The 23,927-nt window shown below is 46.0% G+C and overlaps 1 protein-coding gene across 1 annotated transcript in view; it reads left to right on the forward strand.

Annotated features, from left to right (window-relative positions):
* The window catches only part of LOC126474870 (beta-1,3-glucan-binding protein-like), a 111,360-nt gene that overhangs the window by 51,213 nt on the left and 36,220 nt on the right, over positions 1–23,927 (forward strand). Inside the window, exons 3-4 of the mRNA XM_050102352.1 lie at positions 7,573–7,736; positions 20,864–21,121. Coding sequence (XP_049958309.1) covers positions 7,573–7,736; positions 20,864–21,121 — 422 coding nt within the window. The remainder of the gene's footprint in view (positions 1–7,572; positions 7,737–20,863; positions 21,122–23,927) is intronic.

Below are 23,927 nucleotides of genomic sequence, written 5' to 3' on the forward strand. Positions count from 1 at the left end.
CAAGTGGAACTACAGAAGAAGGAGATTGACAGACCAGCTGTTGCAGGACATACTTTGCAGCCTGGAGACCACCACATTTGTTCTGACAGTACTCAGGTACTGGAAGCCACAAGCGGATACCATGAAAGGCCAAACAGATAAAAAAAATGGTTCAAATGGCTCTAAGCACTATGGGTCTTAACATCTGAGATCATCAGTACCCTAGACTTAGAACTACTTAAACTTAACTAACCTAAGGACACCACACACATCCATGCCCGAGGCAGGATGTGAACCTGCGACCGTAGCAGCCGCGTGGTTCCGGACTGAAGTTCCCAGAACCGCTCGGCCTCCAAACAGATAGGCAAAAGAGATTGTTAAATACTCCAGGAATTTCTGCAGGGAGGACATTGGAGCCAACGGCTTGCTGCACCAGTATCCTCCCCATCATCCACGTACTGCTTCCCGGACAGTGCATCCTTCATTGAGCCAAACAGATGGAAGTCGGAAGGTGCGAGATCCGGCCTTTAGAGTGGGGGAGAAACAACAGTCTAATGAAGTTTTGTAAGCTGCTTTCGGGTGCGTAGACTTGTGTGACGCCTTGCGTGGTTATGGAGAAAGAGAAGTTCGTTTGTATCTTCTGGCGACGAACACGGTGAATGGGATGCCTCAGTTTCCTGAGGGTAACACAATACACTTCAGAGTTGCACCATGAAAGAGGGCATCAAACAGTCCCAGAAGACGGTCGCCATGATTTTACTGGTTGAGAACAGCTTTGAACATTTTCTTCAGAGGAGAGGTGGTGCGGCAACTCTCCATAGATTGCTGTTTTGTTTCCTCGACGTTCTTGCGATGACAACAGACGCCTCGTCCAACGACTCACCGTGCTGTTGTTCACTGCCAGGTATCCGTAAATATTCTGTAAGCGCTTCTTAATATATGCGATGCTCTGATTTTCCGTCAAAAGAAACTCAATACAGCTCTCTGCCTGAAAAGCGCCTTCGTTACAGACGCATTTAGAAAGCTGGTGGGTGTTCAATAAGTAACTATCCCGTTCATAACTTGCCGTATTAAAGTCATGGAAGTTATAGGAGATGCTGTAAGTGATCTCCTTGAACTTGAAGACACAGCTGCACACGTTTGTGGATGTTCTTGAAGACGTTGTGCAGGACATCGGGAGTGATGTTCCGAATGTGATGCGTCAGTGCAGCTTGGAGTTCTTGTATGGTGTGCGGATTGCCTTCGTAGGTCTTTCCCTTCAACGTATCCCATAGAAAGTAATCCGTTGGAACCACGTCGGATGAACACGGAGGCCAGAGTCCTCGAGAGAAGATGCGGTCACCAAAGATGTCCTTTAAAAAGTTCATCGCCTTGTGGGTGATACGTGCAGTCGCCCCATCCTGTTGGAACCAGGCATTCTCAGTTTCGTCCTCATTCTGTTCACCTAGGAAGGGCTCCAGTACCGTTCGGCATCTATGGTGTCCTGGAAGAAGATCGGCCCAATGATGCGTTTACGAGTCACAGGGCACAAAACACCAGCCTTTTGATCATGCAGTGGAGACATCTTAAATTCATGCGGATTCTCTATAGTCCACACACGACTGTTTTGGCTATTCACGTAAACGGAGAGGTGAAATCACCATTGTCCTGCAGGAAGGACAGAAACCAGTTACAAAAGTTCACACGCGCCGGGCGATCGGTGCCTCTCAGTTCATGCACGACCGGCATTTTGTACGGATACATGGACAGTGACGTCCGGAGAATGTTGTGAGCGGAACTCACTGACACGTGGGCCTGCTGAGCTAGTCATCTAACCGATTTCTTTGGACTTTGCAGCATCATGTCTTGCACTTCCGCCACCTTCTCTTCGGATGTGGATGTTCATGGCCTGCCTGATTTTGGAGCATTATGAACGCTTGCGCTCTTTCGAAACTTGGTGATGACGTTCCGTACAGCATTGCGGTCAGGCATCTTCACTCCTGGGAACTTTGCTGCAAATGCAGCTTGAACTGCTGAGGTAAACTTGTCTCCATTGCGGGACACATGCTCTACAAGAAACGCTCTTTGTTCAAAAAATTGTTCAAATGTGTGTGAAATCTTATGGGACTTAACTGCTAAGGTCATCGGTCCCTAAGCTTACACACTACTTAACCTAAATTATCCTAAGGACAAACACACACATCCATGCCCGAGGGAGAACTCGAACCTCCGCCTGGACCACCTGCACAGTCCATGACTGCAGCGCCTAAGACTGCTCGGCTAATCCCGCGCGGCGCTCTTTTTTCAATCGTATGCATTATGACCTAGATCACAATGATGTCACACAAGACGTTGGTCTTCAATCAAACCGGACCTGTGAACAAATACAAGTACTTAGTCAGATATGTTTCAAATATGTTAAACAATGGAAAATGTATTAATAATTGACAATCGTATCAGTCATTACTTAGCACACCGCAACATGGCACTGCACAGTTACTTTCTGAACACCCGGTACGTATGGGGCAGCCACGTACCGAAACTTCATGAAACTGTAGGGACCGAAGTGGAAATATTCCACGATTTCGCACGACATATTGCTCATTTTTTGAATCGAAACTGGCCTAGAAAAATGTGTTGCTTTTCTTATTGAACACGCCTCACTTTTTTGCCTTATAGTTACAAGTAGTGTTTAAGTCATTTAACATCTGCCAGTCAAACCTACTGTACTTATTTCATTCAGTTACTCGTAGTATGAATGTCGCTAGCTACAACTGCTTCACGAAGAGTATTTATAAATTTCTGTACATTCCTGAGCGAGTTATTTCACTTTGAGAGACGTATATAACTATGTACACGTTTCTTTTCCGCTGTAGTTAATTGAGGCTTCACGTTGGCTTCTGGTTAGGAATTGTTTCTCTGCATATTCCAGTTGTTTCTTCTGGTGGCATAGTGCGTATCGATCATTGTCGGTGCGGGTGTATTTCCTGCGAGCACGCAACTGATATCTTTACACCAGATCAACGATGTGTTCTAAAACTTACAATCGGTATCAGTGTCGCTACTTGCAGATGTATTTGCGACCTTTGCTAATGTTCTGGTGCTGGTTGTTTCACTAAGATAAGAGTTTACGACTGTACGCAGGCTTCTTTTCTCTGTAGTCGTCTCCTGACCCTTCATATTAGCTGCTGATTGAGAACAATTTCACCACTTACCCCAGGTACAGCTTTCAAGCCCATGATACGCTTCGGACTTCGTTTTCGCCGACAGGTTCCCTGCTAGCATGCTACTGACCTCACCACATCTGTTCCGGCGATTAGTTGCTAATCTCCCCACCCATAGCGCCAAATGTCGTTTGTATTTTATTTATCACTAATATGTAGGGTATTATATGATAGTGAAAGTGAATGCCCCGGTTTGTGGGCACTTATAATTCCGTTTATATTTTATTTTATGTCCGCCTGCTTAGCTGGGTGGTAACGTGCTTGCATCCCACGTAGCAGGGCCCGGGTTCGATTCCTGGCCGGCTCGGAGATTTTCTGTGCACTTGGACTTGGTGTTGTGTTCTCATCATCATTTCATACTCATCACCGGCAAGTTGCACAATGTGGCGTCGACTGAGATAAGACTTGCACTCGGCGGCTGAACTTCCCTGGATGGGGCCTCCTGGCCAACAATGCCACACAGTTCATTTCATTTTGTTTCATTACTTTATCTTACTGTTAACCCTCCCCTCCTCCCCCGCACCACTCACCTGATAGCAACCTGAAGAAGATGTGCGTGTCATCAGCTGATGAGCATAAGTTTTTTCAGGATGTCTGCATTTGTTGTTAGGTGACCATATACCATATTTCTACAAGTACTCTGATCCATGTGTAAGCTCTCATGACCATTAACGTATTTTATTATTGTGTTACATACACTGAACAGCCAGAATATTACGACCTGCGCGCTACTATCAATATAAACTCGTCCAGGCGATAGCAGCGTCAGCGTCAGCCGCGCGGGATTAGCCGAGCGGTCAAGCCGCTACAGACTGTGCGGCTGGTCCCGGCGGAGGTTCGAGTCCTCCCTCGGGCATGGGTGTGTGTGTTTGTCATTAGGATAATTTAGGTTAAGTAAAGCGTAAGCTTAGGGACTGATGACCTTAGCAGTTAAGTCCCATAAGATTTCACACACATTTGAACATTTTTGGTAGCAGCGTCACCTGGCGAGGAATGACTGCTAGCCAGGCACATGTACGGTGCATGTAATATTAGTGAGTGTACTGTCGGCAGGTAGAATGGAGAAGGTGCACGCTCTATCTGAGTTTGACCGAAGGCAGATTGTGGTGGGCTGGAGGCTCGGCACGAGCCTCTCGCAAACCACAAGATTTGTAAGATTTGACGGATGTTCGAGGAGTGCTGTGGTGATGTTCTTCAACAAGTGGCGAAACCAAGGGGAAACCATGTCCAGACGACTTGGGGTTAGGCGGCCACCCCTCATTACAGATGCCGGACGTCGTAGGCAGGGCAGACTGGTGAAACAGGACAGGCGGCGAACTGTGGCGGAACTAACATCAGACTGTAATGCTGCGCAGAGTACAAGTGTGTCTGAACACACAATGCATCGAAAACCCCTAACGATGGGCCTCCGCAGACAACGACCCATGCATGTGCCGATGTTAACGTCACGACATCGGCAACTACGACTGAAATACGCACGTGACCATCGGAAGTGGCCGTTAGCGCAGTGGCAGAGTGTTGCATGGTCTGATGAATCCAGATACCTTCTTCATCGTGACGGTGGGAGGGCGTGAATCCGTGTCTTCCAGAGTAACAGCTACCTGACACCTGTACTGCGGGATGAACAAGCTGGCGGTGGCTCCATTATGCTCTGGGGTAACATTCACGTAGGCATTTGTGGGTTCAGTGGACCTCGTGAAAGGCAACATCATGGCCAAGGAGTATTATACACTGGTTGCAGACCATGTACACCCTTTCATGATGATCATGTTTCCCCGACAGCAGTGACATTTTTCAACAAGGTAATGCAAGGCCAGGAGTGTGACGGAGAGTTTCGAGAAGCACAGAGGCGAGTTCCAGTTCATGTGCTGACCCCCCAATTCATTGGATCTAAACCCACCTGAGGACATCTGGCCGCGCGGGATTAGCCGAGCGGTCTTAGGCGCTGCAGTCATGGACTGTGCGGCTGGTCCTGGCGGGGGTTCGAGTCCTCCCTCGGGCATGGGTATGTGTGTTCGTCATTAGGATAATTTAGGTTAAGTAGTGCGTAAGCTTAGGGACTGATGACCTTAGCAGTTAAGTCCCATAAGATTTCACACACATTTGAACATTTTTTTGGACATCTGGGATGTGATCGAATGTGGTGTCACAGCCCCCTCCGCGGAATTTACAGGAATTAGGTGACTTAAGTGTGTAGATGTGGTGCCAGCTCCCTCCAGCAACCTTCAAAGGCCTCCTTGCTTCCATGACTCGACACATCGCCGCTGTTACCCTTGCCAAAGGTGGACGTGCTGGCTATTAGGTAGATAGCCATAATATTCTGACTGATCAGTGCATTGTTCTTGTATTTTTATAGGATTACAGTACTACATACACATGCTCATTTTTGATGCTCGATAATAACATGATAATTTTAAGAATGTGCCACCTCTTTATCTTTAAATGTTTAAAATTTTTCTTCTTTAAGATTCATATTCTTACCTAGCTTACATTATGTGATCAAAAGTATCCTGACACACCCTAAAAACATACGTTTTTCATATTAGGTGCACTGTACTGCCACCTACTGCCAGGTACTCCGTATCAGCCACCTCAGTAGTCATTAGACATCGTGAGAGAGCAGAATGAGGCGCTCCACAGAACTCATGGACTTCAAACATGGTCAGGTGATTGGATACCACTTGTGTCATACGTCTGTACGTGAGATTTCCACACTCCTAAACAACCCTAGGTCCAATGTTTCCGATGTGATAGTGAAGTAGAAACGTGAAGTCACACGTACAGCACAAAAGCGTACAGGCCGATCTCATCTGTTGTGTGACAGAGACTGCCGACAGTTGAAGAGGGTCGTAATGTGTAATAGGTAGACATCTATCCATACCATTACACAGGAATTCCAAACTGCATCAGGATCCACTGCAAGTACTATGACAGTTAGGCGGGAGGTGAGAAAACATGGATTTCATGGTCGAGTGGCTGCTCATAAGCGACACATCACGCTGGTAAATACCAAACGACACCTCGCTTGGTGTAAGAAGGGTAAACATTAGACGATTGGACAGTGGAAAAACGTTGTGTGGAGGTTAGGTTAGGTTAGGTTAGTGTTTTTTAACGTCCCGTCGACAACGAGGTCATTAGAGACGGAGCGCAAGCTCGGGTTAGGGAAGGATGGGGAAGGAAATCGGCCGCGCCCTTTCAAAGGAACCATCCCGGCATTTGCCTGAAATGATTTAGGGAAATCACGGAAAACCTAAATCAGGATGGCTGGAGACGGGATTGAACCGTCGTCCTCCCGAATGCGAGTCCAGTGTGCTAACCACTGCGCCACCTCGCTCGGTAGACGTTGTGTGGAGTGACGAATCACGGTACACAATGTGGCGATCCGATGACAGAGTGTGGGTTTAGCGAATTCCCGGTGAACGTCATCTGCCTGCGTGTGTAGTACCAACAGTATAATTCTGAGGCGGTGGTGTTACGGTGTGGTCGTGTTTTTCTTGGAGGCGGTTTGCACCCCTTGTTGTTTTGCGTGGCACTATCACAGCACAGGCTTACACTGATGTTTTAAGCACTTTCTTGTTTCCCACAGTTGAAGAGAAAGTCGGGGATGGCGATTGCATCTTTCAACAGGATTGAACACCTATTCATAATGCACGGCGTGTGGCGGAGTGGTTACACGACAATAACATCCCTGTAATGGACTGGCCTGCACAGAGTCCTGAGCTGAATCCTATAGAACACCTTTGGGATGTTTTGGAATTCCTACTGCGTACCAGGCCACACCGACCGATATCGATACCTCTCCTCGGTGCAGCACTCCGTGATAATGGGCTGCCATTCCCCAAGAAACCTTCCAGCACCTGATTGAACGTATGCCTGCGAGAGTGGACGCTGTCATCAAGGCTAAGGGTAAGCCAACACCATATTGAATTCCAGCATTTTAATTGGTCTGCAGTTTTTTGCAAACGATAACCTACTCACAGAACGCATCTCACAAATGGAGGTATTTTCTATTTCAGCGCACGTTTTAACACGTCACAGAAAGCAAAACAGTTGAGACACAGACCATACACTACGACCGCTGGATGCATACAGCACCAAGATGGCGGCTGTAGCTTTGCCCACCGCCGCGACAGACCAAAATGTCAGTTACTTTGTAGATGGCCGCCCTCGCGTATTACAACATATGTAAATTCCTTGTCGATCTGAATGCAACATTACTTTTAACCAGATTTGCTGTATAAAAAAAAGACAATCACTATAAACTCACAAGCAGAGAAACTAAAACAACTGCGAATGCCCCTTTCTAGTATGCCAACTCTACTAAAGGCCAAGACGCTGTTCAGTTGTCTCGAGTTTGGTGCTGAGCCCATTGGTCTGGCCGGTGTTGCAGGTGCACCAACCCGTTGGTCAACGGCTGCTCGCGCACCGGCACTGCTACCAACATCCTGAACCCGGTGACGTCGGCGCGCGTGCGCACCGTCAACTCCTTCAGTTTCCTCTATGGCCGCGTTGAGGTGCGCGCCAAGATGCCCGCTGGCGACTGGCTCTGGCCCGGTGAGTAGGCCTGCTTGTCGCTGCCATCCCCACCTGCCACCACTCCGTGGGTACGTATTTACACGAGGAAGCAGCGTCTGCAGAATGGCGAAGCACCACTGTAGGTGTTCCACAGGGGTCGAAGTTTGGTCCACTCTTGTTATATATGTAAACTGCCACACACACATACACACAAAAAATATGAAACACCCAAGAGGAGGAAGCGAAATGAAACTTGATGGGCTGACAGAGCTTGTCATATCATTTCATTTCAGCGATACCAAAATCAAGTCAACTTTACAAGGAAGTTGCCACTACGAGCTCACCTGTCAGTAAGATGATGCAGCCCCTCTAGCCTGGATGTATGTACCGATTGTGAATCACTCCATAAAGCCATTGTATCTTCTCTTGACCTGCAACTATTCTTTACAGATCCCTGATATCCTGGGCACTGGCAGTGGGATGGAGTTGACTTCCGAGCTGGCCCAATGCATTTTCCACTGGGGTCAGATCTGGAGATGTTTCTGGCCTCAGGAGCGCCTGAACATCATGTAGACAGTTCACAGACACATGTGCCATGTAATGGATATGTATTTTCCCGTTAAAAAGTGGCCCCACAACGCTATCATATGAGAGTAAGACTTGATGATGATGATGATGGTGTTTTTTTTTTTTTTTTTTTTTTGGCGCACTCAACTGCACGGTTATCAGTGCCCGTACAAATTTCCAATCTTTGCTCAGTCCATTCACGCCACATTCACGAATGATGATGAAATGATGAGGACATCACAAACACCCAATCATCTCGAGGCATGTGAAAATCCCTGATCCCACCAGGAATCGAACCCAAGACCCCATGCTCAGGAAGTGAGAATGCGACTGCGAGACCATGAGCTGGGGACAGTAAGACATGAGGACACAGAATGTATGTAATGTAGTGTTGTGCCATCAGAGTTCGCTCAAATATTACCAGATGTGGCCTGAAGTCATACACAATGGATCCCCACACCATGCCTCTCCAAAACGTTGGAGAATGAGATTTCTCCCCAGGTCAGCACCAAATTCACAGATGAAGGTCTTCTGGAGTAATGCGGAATCACAATTCATCACTGAACACAGCGGGAAGCAATTAATTGGCAGACCTTTCTTCCCATTCAAGGCACCACTCCAAATGCAGCCGTTTGTGTTGTGGTGTTCACCACAATTTACTCAGGGGTCAGTAATTACCTAGTCCAGCTGGCATTAGTCTCCAATAGTTGGTGAGAAGTGACATGAAACATTGCAGGGAGATCATTACTTGTTGCTGGATGGCAGATGAAGGGGATGAAACTGTTGAGGTCATTGGACCCTAGGCTTAGACACTACTTAATCTAACTGAAACGAACTTACACTAAGGACAACACACACACCCATGCCCGATGGAGGACTCGAACCTCTGATGGGGGGAGCTGTATGAACCATGGCAAGGTGCCTCAGACTGGGTGGCTGGCAGACGAAAATGAAAAGGGATTGTGATGGGCTTCGTGCACTTAACGGCAATCCTTCCTTATGGTGGTCACAAGTAGCCGACTGGAACCTTGACCACGAGTCTGAGTGCTCTCACATACGCATGCATTCAAACACTGGGCCACTGTCACATCTAAATACCCCACAACTCTGGATACTGCACGACCCGACCATCCTGCCAAATGGACATCCACAATGACCCCTTTCAAACTATGTCAGATGCTGATACCACTGTCTTACGCAATTACATGACATTTCCATGTCCTTCATAGTGATTGCATCTGACGCTGTTCACGCCCCTTATGTAGCCTACCAAGTTTGACAACGACACTAATGACGAACAACACCAGTGCACTTTGGTAGCTGTTTTACCTGTCACAAAGAATTGCAATTCTGATCGTTTAATACCCACCGATGGTGTATCCCTGTACAAAGCTACGGAAAAAAATGCAGCATGAAGGAATTACCCGAATGGGACACAAATCGAAAGATGTGATGTACGTGTACAGAAAGAAATGATTTCAATTTCAGAAAAAAATACGCGATTCATTCAAGACAAAGAGCTTAACAAGCGATAACTCGTTGGTCCACATCTGACCCTTACGCAAGCAGTTATTCTGCTTGGCACTGGCTTACAGAGTTGTTGGATTTCCTCCTGAGGCACATCTTGCCAAATAATATCCAACTGGCGCGTTACATCGTCAAAATCTCGAGCTGATTGGAGGGCCTAGTCTGTAATGATACAAACATTCTCAATTGGGGACAAATACGACGACTTTGCTGGCTACGGTAGAATTCCGCAAGCACGAAGATAGGCATTAGAAACTCGCGTCACATGCGGTCGGGCATTATCTTGTTGAAACGTGAGCCCAAGATGGCTTGACTTGAAGGGCAACTAAATGGGGTGTAGAATATTGTCGACGTACCGCTGTGCTGTAGTCCAGCAGATGACTAGCAAAGTGGTCCTGCCATGAAAAGCAATGAGAGTCCAAACCATAACTGGTTGTTGGGCCTTATGGTGGGTGACAATAGAGTTCGTATGCCAAATCTGCAGGGGCGACTCCAGAAACGTCTTCACTCGAGTAGAACTGTGTTCAGTATTAGCCCACTTCAAAATGAGGTGCGATGACCAGCGAAGACATGTCTGGAGATGCCCTGGACAGCGGTTGGATACCAAATTGATTCTCACCCGCCATACGGCCCGACAACCAGCAGTGATGGTCTGGGGTGTATTTATTTTCATAGCAAGACCCCGTTGGTTGTCATCTGCGGCACAGCCGTACGTTGACGGTATTCTACGCCCCGTTTTGGTACCCTTCATGCCAACCGTCAGGCACTTACGAGGGTGAGTCAAATGAAACCCTTAAATTTGTAATAAGAAATCGAAATTTCGCGCCGTTATGCTGTAAGTTGGTAAGCACGCTACAAACAGCGTACAGAATGGCCTGTAGGTGGCAGCATAGTGCAGATGCAGACATACCGTCGCACTATCAGTATAAAGATTGTTGTTGTTGGTTGTTTTGGGGGAAGAGACCAAACTGCGAGGTCATCGGTCTCACCGGATTAGGGAAGGACGGGGAAGGAAGTCGGCCGTGCCCTTTCAAAGGAACCATCCCGGCAGTTACCTGGAGTGATTTAGGGAAATCACGGAAAACCTAAATCAGGATGGCCGGACGCGGGATTGAACCGTCGTCCTCCCGAATGCGAATCCAGTCTGAGTATAAAGATGGCCGCCCCAATTGCGACTTGCACCATGGAAGAACAGCGTTCTGTTATTCGGTTTTTGCGTAGTGAAGGTGTGGAACCTATTGTAATTTATCGACGAATGAAGGTTAAGTACGGTGATGCATGTTTGTCACAGTAGCAAGTCAACGAATGGAGTAGGAAGTTCGCAAATGGTGTGACTTCAGTGGAAGATGCTCCTCGTCCAGGTCAGGCACAACGAGTTGTGACTCCACAGAACACTGCAGCAGTTCAAGCCATAGTGAAGGAAAACCGCCGAGTGACACTGAATGACATTGCAGCATGTTTACAGGTTATCCAGGCGTCAGCACACCACATTGTCCATGATGTGCTCCAGTTTCACAAAGTGTCTGTAAGACGAGTGCCACGGCAGCTGACTCCTGAAATAGGAGAACGACGTCTTGATGCTTGTGAAGAACTTCTTAGGCGCTTTGAAGTAGAGGGTGATGGCTTCCTTGCAAGAATCGTTACTGGGGACGAAACCTGGGTTCACTTCCACTAACCGGAAACGAAGAGAGCGAGCAAGGAATGGCGCCATTCCTCATCACCAAAACCAATGAAGCTTCGAACAGAACCATCAGCAGGGAAGGTTATGCTGACTCACTTTTGGGACGAAAAAGGCGTCATTTTGGAGCATTACATGCCTAGAGGGATCACTGTCACCAGTGCATCGTACACATATCTCCTAAAAAATGATCTGCTGCCTGCAATCAAATCAAAGCGACGTGGATTGCTGTCAGCAGGTGTTCTTTTGCAACATGACAATGCAAGGCCCCACACTGCCCGTACAACAGTTGCAACAATCACAGACCTGCACTCTGAGTGTCTTCCTCATCCACCATACTCACCAGACCTTGCCCCAAGTGATTTCCATGTGTCTGGACCACTCAAAGACGCAATGGGAGGAAAGAAGTTCCGTTCTGATGAAGAGGTACGCCAGGCGGTGCATAAGTGGTTGCGCGGACTACCAAAAGAATTTTTTTCTCAAGGAATTTATGCACTTTGTAAGCGCTGGAGGACTTGCATTGAGCGTGAGGGAGATTGTGTTGAAAAGTGATACAGATTCGTACCACGTCTGCACAATAAATGATATTTAAAAAAAAATTTAAGGTTTTCATTAGTAAGATAATGCCCAACCGCACACGGCGAGAGTTTCAACTGCTTGTCTTCCTGCTTGCCAAACCCTATCTTGACCAGAAAGGTCTTCTGACCTCTGCCCAACTGAGAACGTTTGGAGCATTATTGGCATGACCCTCTAACCATCACGTGATTTTGATGACATAACGCGCCAGTTGGGCAGATTTTGGCATGATGTGCCTCAGTAGGACATCCAAGGACTCTGTAAATTAATTCCAAGCCGAATAACTACTTTCATAAGGACCAGAAGTTGACCTACGCGTTATTTACTTGTTAGATTTGTGAAGGTCTATTTCATGAATGAATCACCCATTTTCTCTGAAACTGTAGTCATTTGTTTCTCTGTACTTGTACATCACATTTTCCAATTTCCATCCCATTTGGATAATTCCTTCATGGTGCGTCTTTTCTTCTTGTCTTAGAGCGTACTACAAAAGCAAAAAATTAGAAAGAAATATGTAGGTTTCTAATGTCATTATTTCAGTTCCAAATATATTACTTGTTCAAGAGCTAAGTGAAATGGAATATCAGTTCACGTACAGTAAATTTTGCGTTACAGTAGCCTCCTTCATCTCTTCGATCATGCGCGAAGCGCGTAAAGTAAAAAGTGACAGCACGCCATTCGCTATTGAGCTTAGTACGATACTTCTATCGACGTCCACGCCGTTCGTGAGGAACAAAAGGAACCACCGTCACAACCAGATCGTGTAGTAAGGAATATTCCGTTCTGTCATACGATCCATGTTGCTCCTCAGGGGTATCTAGACCCATATTAAAATATTTGTCTTGAGGACTTATTTTTATGCGAGCGAAACAGGCAGTAGCCTAATAAGCGTCTGGAAACATCGAGACTCTGCAAGTGTAACTTATCACTAGGAAAGAGTAGTTAATTTACTGCACAATACTGCAATGTTGTTGAGCAGTATAATATCTTTATCATCTTTTGTTGCTTTTTATACGATTTTACATGCCGTTTAGAAAATATTTTTTCTCCTTAGATGTTATTAAGTTTTGAAATATCTTGGCCGGCCGCTGTGACCGAGGTTCTAGGCGCTTCAGTCCGGAACGACGCGACTGCTACGGTCGCAGGTTCGAATCCTACCTCGGGCATGGATGTGCGTGATGTCCTTAGGTTAGTTAGGTTTACGTAGTTCTAAGTCTAGGGGCCTGATGACCTCAGATGTTAAGTAAGCCCCGTAGTGCTTGGAGCCATCTGAATTTGAAATATCTTGCTTTTCGACAAGAAATTATATCTGTCAGAGACATGAATGTTTGATGCGGAATTTATCTTTTGGAATGAAGCAATAAATTAATGATTCCGATAAAACAACCTCAAATTTCGTTTGATTTCAAATATTAGTATCGAGGATAAAGAATTTTGAAGCACATCCGACCTCCTAGTAAGTAAAGCTACAAAGGATAGTCATTTCGACTACATAATTTCTTACGAGTAGACATTCTAAGGTGCTAGGTTCTGTGACTGAAGATCGACCTCTACATCTACGCTATTCTCTGCAAATCACTGTGAAGTGCATGACAGTGCGTACCTCGCATAGTGACAGTTATTGGGTCTTCTTCTGCACCACTCATGGATTGAGCGTGGGAAGAACAATTGTTTAAATGCCTCCGTACGTGCTGTAACTAATCTAATCGTGTCCTCACAATCCGTGTGCGAGCCGTATGTAGGAGGTTGTTGCGTAGCGGCACCACCGACCACCTTAAACGGCCATCGATGCTAACGCTATACCTCTGCGAGGAATTTTTGAGATATGATCGTGAAATAACCCAATGGAGACAGAACAATCAAGCTGAGATTCTTTCCCGAAACACTCCAGCAAAGTATAACCAACAGTAAGCGGTGGGGCAGGAACAGACGTTCTCCCAGCAAAAAAGCAACTTGTAACATTACATATTAAAGCTGGTCGCCAGCTTAATTAGGCATCTTGTGTCAAGCAAAATATTAAAGCAGAAGGCAGTGCTAAGGTTGGTCTAACCTTCCTTGATACACACACACACACACACACACACACACACGCACACACACACTAAACTCTTTCATTATATCTGTTCACATCACAACACATTAACCTAACCTTGCAAATAAATGTGCTAGTAACAAACAAATTGCCAATAACCTACCTTACAACACCTTACAACACCTAGTAACAACACGTACCTTAAATGAACTAGGTGTAACACATGAAACTATTAGCAATACTGAACAGGGAAAAGCTTGAAATGATTCTGAATTTAAATCAGGAGGTCTGCTATCGATCATAATCTATAGCTTCATTGCTTGGTACAGGGTCTATGCCTGAGCACTAACCAACTTGCATTACACTAGATAACACAGTAAATTTTCCTTTCTTAAACTCGCTTTTGAAGCAACTAAACAGAATGTAAATCTAACAACTCTGGCTCTGAAGGAGCTTCATTAACTAGCTAGACTAGTACATGAAGACCCTTAAACTTTCATGGTTTGAAGAACCATGCTCATTAACTAAACTACACCAGTATGTATGAGAAATCGTAAGCATTCTTATCATTAATTATTAATTAAGTATAGCACAACAAACTATAACTCTTTAAATAACAATAGTGATTTCATAAGCAGTCTTTTGACCTAATCAAAAGTATAATTGGCTGTACAAATGACAACACCACATTAGATTCAAGTTCAACCACTTTCTCATAGTAAATTAGGACGCTTGGAATTAAATTTACTAGGGAGGATTCCTGTCCAGGTTTGTGATTTGGGTTAATCACAGGTGTAAGATAGAGTTTTTAGAAACACCACGATTATTATTAAAATCACACAAATTTCACAAATACCTGGTCCTCTTACGGACTGCCAAATATAATCAATTTAGTGGAAGGTTGGTGGCACTGGTGGCGCAATTCGCAGAGGCTGTTAACCTGGTGGCGATGCAGTCATAACAATACTGTTGGCCTCGCCCTGTTACATATCTTCTTAACGCCGGAATTATACTTTTATAGGGCCAAAAACCATTCCATGATAATAGTATCACAAGATGCAGCATCCGAGGCCCATAAATGCTGCCCTTAAGCTCTTCTGCTGAAGATTACATGGATAGATCATGTAACTAATGAGGAGGTATTGAATAGAATTGGGGAGAAGAGAAACTTGTGGCACGACTTGACTACAAGAAGGGACCGGTTGGTAGGACATGTTCTGAGGCATCAAGGAATCACCAATTTAATATTGGAGGGCTGCGTGGAGGGTAAAACTCGCAGAGGGAGACCAAGACATGTATACACTAAGCAGATTCAGAAGGATGTAGGTTGCAGTAGGTACTGGGAAATGAAGAAGCTTGCACAGGATAGAGCAGTATGGAGAGCTGCAACAAACCATGCTCTGGACTGAAGACCGCAACAACAACAAGCTCTTCTGGCCTCAAAACTCCATGAATATGAGCTACAATGATACGCTAGAGCTAGCGAGGTGTTAACCACAGCACTACTCAGCCCAGACTCCTCACCCATCACAAAGGACGAGTTGCCACTTACGCGCCAGCCACACCTTTTCCACTCCGCCAGGCTACTTCCGTGGCTGCGGGGCTACCCTTCATCTTTTACATTCAATCCTATGTTCCCTTTTATTATGGACCAAATCATTTACACTACATTACATAACGATAATTTCAGTAGTTATTTAAATTCACAAGCATAATTTAAACTACATCGTTCAAAAGTTGAAATAAATGAAATAGGTATACATAGTCAAAAAATTTCCATGTCAGATACAATATTATACCGAAGCAATACTATAAATTAACAGAGAAATATCGATAAAAATACAAAATAAGTTGAAAATAGGTGTTACAGTTGTATGTTCTTAGATCACTATTTAAAGCCGGCTCTTCAGACTCTGTAAGTTGGCTTTCTTGGGAAATTTTGCCACTGTCTTAAAGTATCTGACAGTTAAGTTTATCCAACATATCTGTGACAATCTTCCATGGGTTATCCATCCTGTTATCATTCGTGCGGTCTTTCTATGTATACGTTCAGTATCCTCGGTTTCCCCTATTTGGTACAGATCCCACGCACTTCAGTAATATTCTAGAACGAGTCTCTCGAGTGATTAGTATGCAATCTCCTTTGTAGGCTATTTGCATTCCCCATTGCTCTACAAAAAAAAAGTCTCTTGCTTTACCTATGATTCAGCCTATGTAGCCATTCCATTTCATATCCCTACAAAGTGTTATAGCCATGTATTTGTATGAACTGAGTGATTCCAGCTATGACTCGTTGATACTATACTCATAGCTGTGAAATGCGCAATTTTACATTTTTTAACATTTAAAAGAGTTGCCAATGTTTCGACAACTTTGAAATCTTATCAGGGGCTGACTGAATATTTGTACAGCTTCGCTCAGACTGTTTTTCGTTGTAGATATCTGCGTCATCTGCAAAAAGTCTAGGGTTACTATTATTATTGTCTGCATGATAATTAACAGACAACTTGAACATCAAGGAGCACAACATGCTTCCTCGCGGTACACCAGAAGTTACATCCATCCAAGATAGCGTGTAGCGTCCTCCCTATCAAAAAATCCTCATTCTGTTCGAGATACCTCATTGTGTTTGAGGCAGACTTATACAACGCATGGAGAGTCTGGGGTGGAGCAGGACCACCACGAACAAGTCTGTCACGTATGTCCCACATATGCGCGATGGGGTTTAGGTCGGGATTCACTGCCGGCCATTCCGTTACTCCAGTGTCCAGGCATCTCAAGACACCCCTGATGACGCCTGTCACACGGGCCCTGGAATTAGAAGGGACTCTGGGCCACCACCGTATGCAGTCATCGCCACAGGGTCCAACAGGATCTGTTCGATGTACTGGCTGGCGGGAAGGCGACCATGGACAACAACAAGATCTGTATGGCTGTCATAACCTATACTTCCCCACACCAACCTTCGAAATCTGTCGATTTTCTGGACAACATCTGGGCGATACCGCTCACCACAGGTCTCCACACACAAACACGGCCAACACTTTGCATCAGAGGGTATCTGGACTCTTCGCCAGTGACAAAGTTGCCAGTTGACATGGGAACGGCAGAGCTGAAGGCATGCTGTAAGATTTTTTTGTATCAAGCGGGTACTCTAAGAGGACGTATAGGTGGAATGTTCCTTCTGGAATGGTCCATCCTTGTAACCTGTTCATTACAGTCTGATCGGATACTGTGGCTCCAGTGGCCAGTTTCAGGTCTGTCCTGCGTTGTTGTAGCGGTATCTGTGCATCACCACAATGCAAAGATGGCTGAGTATCAGTCTCGACGTGGGGTTGTAATGCTTCAGTGACCTTCTCCAACTCGCCCTGTGTAGAGTGCCCACGACCTGCGGATGACAGACGGAGACAAACTGGCATCTGCAGCAACACGACGGAGAGTCTATCACTTTTGGTTCAAACAAAGTACCATAGCAACTTGTATTGCATTAAGCTGTTGCATAGCATGTGCTTGGTTGAACACAACATCCAAAAATGACAATTGCCATCTTTGTACCTCACTAGAAAACACAAGGACACTGCTTATGCTCTTCCTTCTGAAAGATCACCTTACACTGTCGTACACGAAACAGACAATACATGGCGAATGATTTTAATTGTTGCATACACTGAAAACGAAAATCTTAAGGAATTAAGACCACAGATAGCGTCTGTACCAAAATAGATATGACATACTGGACATTGATTCACGTGTTCCTCTACTTCTTTTGAATAGTGTATTTTTGACTAGCGTTACACACTGTCAGAAACAAAATTAGTACACGCTTTTGGAGTCTTCCAATTCACTGAAGATTTTTGTCGCAATAGTGCATATTGAGTGCATGAAATGATTGGGTTTACAGATTAAATGCAGAAACAGTTCTTTGGTACCAGGTATGGACCCATGCTGACACACTCAGTACATGGTGCAACCTCGATGGGCAGCAGTGCAGGAGCTGACTCTGGCATCAAGTCGATCGTACAGATGGTGAATACTGTCCTGGGATACGATATGCCACGCCTGCTCGACCGGATCACATTGTTCTGTAAGAGTTGTTGGTGGGCGAGTGTCGCGAATCAACTCCTGTCGCATCATATCCTACACCTACTCGATTGGGGACAAGTCTGGAGATGTTACTGGCCAGGGAAGTTCCTGCACGTCTTGCAGAGCACGTTGAGGTTCACAAGCAATGTGTGGGCGGGTATTATCCCGCTGGAACAACACACTGCGAGAACGCCAGAAGAGCAGGTCTAACACCGTGCTGCACGAACTTAGCGCTGGTTAGCGTCCCCTCGAGAAACAACAAAGGTGAACGAGAGTTCTAGCTTATTGTACGCCAGACTAGAAAGCGTGGGATGGGGCCAGCGTGTCTTGGACAAACGCACTCAACGAGATAGTGTTCATCAGGACTACAATGTATTCACAAACGACCATCACTTGAGTGTGGGCAGAATCTGTGCTCATCGCTGAAGACCACGGCGCGCCATTCCATCTTCCAAGTTATCCTCTGATGGCACCAGTCGAGCCGTGTATGTCGATGCTGTGGCGTGAGTGGAAGACGGGCTAGAGGTGTGCGTGCCCGTAGTCCCACTGATAATAACCGGTTCGCAATAGTTGATGTTCACATGCCTGGGCTCACAAGCCCTCTTATCTGTCTGTGGTACCTGTACGGTCTGCCACTGCTGCCCTTACAATACGACGATCCTGGCGGGCGTTTGAGCTGCTTAGACGTCCAGAACCTCGTCTACTGTTGTGAGAATGTTTTTCACGTGACCACTGATACCAGCAACGTTATACAACTGACGCAGCACGTCCTAGTTGTCTGGACACAATTTCATAATTTGCAAACTTGCTCAGATGGATGTGGGAAGTATGGGTGCATCTCTGTTGCTCGGCTACCTTCTTGCTGCATGCATATAGACCACACTGAGCCTCCTGTCTCTACACTACTGGCCATTAAAATTGCTACACCCCGAAGATGACGTGCTACAGACGCGAAATTTAAACAACAGGAAGTAGATGCTGTGATATGCAAATGATTAGCTTTTCAGAGCATTCACATAAGGTTACCGCCGGTGGCGACACCTAGAACGTGCTGACATGAGGAAAGTTTCCAATCGATTTCTCATACACAAACAGCAGTTGACCGGCGTTGCCTGGTGAAACGTCGTTGGGATGCCTCGTGTAAGGAGGAGAAATGCGTACCATCACGTTTCCGACTTTGATAAAGGTCGGATTGTAGCCTATCGCGATTGCGGTTTATCGCATCGCGACATTGCTGCTCGCGTTGGTCGATATCCAATGACTGTTAGCAGAATATGGAATCGGTGCTGGATACCAACGGCCTCGTATCACTAGCAGTCGAGATGACAGGCATCTTATCCGCATGGCTCTAACGGATCGTGAAGCCACGTCTCGATCCCTGAGTCAACAGATGGGGACGTTTGCAAGACGACAACCATCTGCACGAATAGTTCGACATCGTTTGCAACAGCATGGACTATCAGCTCGGAGACCATGGCTGCAGTTACCCTTGGCGCTGCATCACAGACAGGAGCGTCTGCGATGGTGTACTCAACGACGAACCTGGGTGCATGAATGGCAAAACGTCATTTTTTCGGATGAATCCAGGTTCTGTTTACAGCATCATGATGGTCGCATCCGTGTTTGGCGACATCGCTGTAAACGAACATTGGAAGCGTGTATTCGTCATCGCCATACTGGCGTATCACCCGGCGTGATGGTATGGGGCGCCATTGGTTACACGTCTCGGTCACCTCTCGTTCGCATTGACGGCACTTTGAACAGTGGACGTTACATTTCAGATGTGTTACGACCGGTGGCTGTACCATTCATTCGACCCCTTCGAAACCCTACATTTCAGCAGTATAATGCACGACTGCATGTTGCAGGTCCTGTACGGGCCTTTCTGGATACAGAAAATGTTGGACTGCTGCCCTGGCCAGCACATTCTCCAGATGTCTCACCAATTGACAACGTCTGGTTAATGGTGGCCGAGCGACTAGCTCGTCACAATACGCCAGTCACTACTCTTGATGAACTGTAGTATCGCGTTGAAGCTGCGTGGGCAGCTGTACCTGTACACGCCATCCAAGCTGTGTTTGACTCAATGCCCCGGCGTATCAAGGCCGTTATTACGGCCAGAGGTGGTTGTTCTGGGTACTGATTTCTCGGGATCTATCCACCCAAATTGCGTGAAAATGTAATCACATGTCAGTTCTAGTATAATATATTTGTCCAATGAATACCCGTTTATCATCTGCATTTCTTCTTGGTGTAGCAATTTTAATGGCCAGTAGTGTATTAAAGGGTAGACACAGATGACCCTCTCGTAGCTATGTAACTACGTGATCTATTGGAAGACGATGTTGAAAACATCATCAGTACATCTACCATACCCCAGGCGGCATATGAGGTTATCAGATCAAAATCGACATCGTCTTTCCAGGTGTACTAATTTCGTTTCCAGCAGTGTATTAAAATTATGAATGACAATGTTATTAACAGCAGCTATGAACATTACCATATCTGCAACTTACGGATCGGACTCTCCGTTTATGTAAAGGATCAAGTTGTAAACTAATCTGGCACATTATAAAATACCGTACCTTCATCCTATTCAGGCAGTCTGGTTAGATGTAACAGATTGCTTGTAGACTCCCCTATGGCCAGGTGAAACGGGCAAATAAAGTAGTGTTCCCGGGCACTCACTTTTCTGTTTTGCAGCCATCTGGCTGCTGCCGCGCTACAACAAGTACGGTCCGTGGCCGGCGTCGGGCGAGGTCGACCTGTTGGAGGCTCGCGGCAACCTGGGGCTGACGCTGGGCGATACCAACATCGGCGCAGAGCAGGTCGGCTCGACGCTGCACTTCGGACCCTACTACCCCTTGGACGCCTACAAGACGGCCACCTTCTCGCAGAACAGCGCTGCCGGCCAGGGCTACGACAAGGACTTCCACTCCTACCAGCTCGAGTGGACGCCAGGTGGGTACAAGTCGCTCTGGAGCAGTGGTTCCTCTAAAGGGTAAATTGTCCCAGGGGCAAAAACGAAAGGTTTTGATTATGTTTTGGTCACGAGAATAAATTATTTTTAAAAGATTATTACTATTAACACTAAAGATGGCAACACTCACGCACTATATTGGCTATTCTACCTGTCACAGACAATTGCGACTTTAATCATTTAAATACACTATGTGATCAAAAGTATCCGGACACACCCAAAAACATCGGTTTTTCATATTAGGTGCATTGTGATGCTACCTACTTCCACGTACTCCATATCAGCAACCTCAGTAGTCATTAGACATCGCGAGAGAGCAGAATGGGGCGCTCTGTCCAACTCACATACTTAGAACGTGGTCAGGTGATTGGGTGTCACTTGTATCATACGTCTGTACGCGAGATTTTCTCACTCCTAGACATCCCTAGGTCCACTGTTTCCTATGTGATAGTGAAGTGGAAACGTGAAGGGACACGTACAGCACAAAAGAGTAGTGTCCGACCTCGTCTGTTCACCAACAGAGATCGCCGACAGTTGAAGAGGGTCGTAATGTGTAATAGGTAGACATCTATCCAGACCACCAGACAGGATTTCCAAACTGCATCAGTATCCACTGCAAGTACTATGACAGTTGGGTGGCAGGTGAGAAAACATGGATTTCATGGTCGAGCGGCTGCTCAAAAGCCACACCTCACACCGGTAAATGCCAAACGACGCCTCGTTTGGTGTAAGGAGCGTAAACATTGGACGATTGAACAGTGGAAAAACGTTGTGTGGAGTGATGAATCACGGTACACAATGTGGCGATCCTATGGCAGGGTGTGGGTTTGGCGAATGCCCGGTGAACGTCATCTGCCAGCGTGTGTATTGCCAACAGTAAAATTCTGAGGCGGTGGTTTTATAGTGTGGTCGTGTTTTTCTTGGAGGGGGTTTGCACCCCCTGTTGTTTTGCGTGGCACTATCACAGCACAGGCCTACATTGATCTTATAAGTACCTTCTTGTTTCGCACTGTTGAAGAGCAATTCGGGGATGACGATTGCATCTTTCAACACGATCGAACACCTTTTGATAACACACGGCCTGTGGCAGAGTGGTTACACGACAATAACCTCCCTGTAAGGGACTGGCCTACACAGAGTCCTGACCTGAATCCAATAGAACACCTTTGGGATGTTTTGGAACGCCGACTTCGTGTCAGGCCTTACCGACCGACATCGATACCTCTCCTCAGTGCAGCACTGCGTGAAGAATGGGCTTCCATTCCCCAAGAAACCTTCCAGCAGCTGAATGAATGTGTGCCTGCGAGAGTGGAAGCTGTCATCAAGGCTAAGGGTGGGCCAATATCAAACTGAATTCCAGCATTAGCGATGGAGGGCGCCACGAACTTGTAAGTCATTTTGAGTCAGGTGTCTGGATACCTTTGATAAAATAGTGTACCTGTCGATGGTGTATACGTGTTTGAAGTTACATTGACATCTGATCATATCCTCTGTGTGCTTTAATTTTTTTATCAGGTATTGTATACAGGGTGATTTTTCCCGCCATGTACAAACTCTATGGATTGATGAGAGGATGCAGAACGAAAATGTCTAATAAAAATATGTCCAAATATCTATGGTTTTCAACCTGGAGACCATTTATTCAATAATACATTGTTACAGAGACTGCGGTGTAATACAGACTGTACCATTCAGCCACAGTAACAGTATGTGTTGAAAATGATTTCCATGTGCCTCAACACATGTGTATATGCACCATAGTATGTTCTGTCTTATAAGTTCACAGTGGCCAAGCTGCATCCCAATAGTGCCAAAGGCAGCATGAATACGCTGATCAAGTGTCTCCACATCTGGAATGGGCTCTGTATACACGATACTTTTGAGATGGGCCCATAACCATATATTGCACTGTTGAAATCTGGTAAACGAGTGGGTCATGCATCTGGGCCCCCTCGTCCGATCCATTGACCAGTGAAGACACAACTGAGATGTGTCTGGACGTTAATGCCAAAGTGGGCTGGAGCACCATCATGTAGTATCCTACGGATCATAAGTGTCACTTCTTCCAGCAGGGGAGGCAAAGTCACCTGTAAGGAACGCCAATAGTTCGATTCAGTAAGGTGACGTGGAAGAGAGACTGATCCCAAAATACGGTCGCCAGTTATCCCAGCCCACACATTCTGGTTGCACTGATGCTTATGATTCGCTGTCACCATACCATGGGGTTATGCATATTATTCAGCAGATGACTTATAAAAGCTGAAGATACCACTCTGCGTAAAGATGGACTCATCTGTGAATAGGATGGATGACACAAATCCCAGACTTGTGGTTGTCTGATGAAGAAACCAGTGACAAAACTGCTCCCGACGTGGAAAGTCTGTCTGTCGCTAGTAAGCGCTGCACACGCTGTGAGTGGTAATTGTAGTAACAACTGTCATGAAGAATGTTCCAGACGGTCATCTGGCTTACCCTGTACTGACGGGCCAACTGGCTGGTGCTGATATGGCGGTTGCCTTCCATAGTGTTAAACACATTTTCCTCCAGTTCTGGTGTCCGAACATTTCTGGTACGTCCTTCATGATTTCGTGTTTCCTGTCTCAGACAAACGGTGAAACGCTGTTGTAAAAACTGAATGATGTGGTTGTTGTCGGCAGGGATAGGTCTCCTGATATAACTTTGCTGCCTGCAGCCCACTGCCATTTGCCTTTCTGTAAGTAAACACCGTGTCGGAAAGTCCTTGATTCTTATACAGAGTCATTGTGTACAATGCTGTATCACATACAC

Source organism: Schistocerca serialis, chromosome 4 (genome assembly GCF_023864345.2).
Source record: "Schistocerca serialis cubense isolate TAMUIC-IGC-003099 chromosome 4, iqSchSeri2.2, whole genome shotgun sequence".
In the NCBI taxonomy this organism is placed as follows: Eukaryota; Metazoa; Arthropoda; class Insecta; order Orthoptera; family Acrididae; genus Schistocerca; species Schistocerca serialis.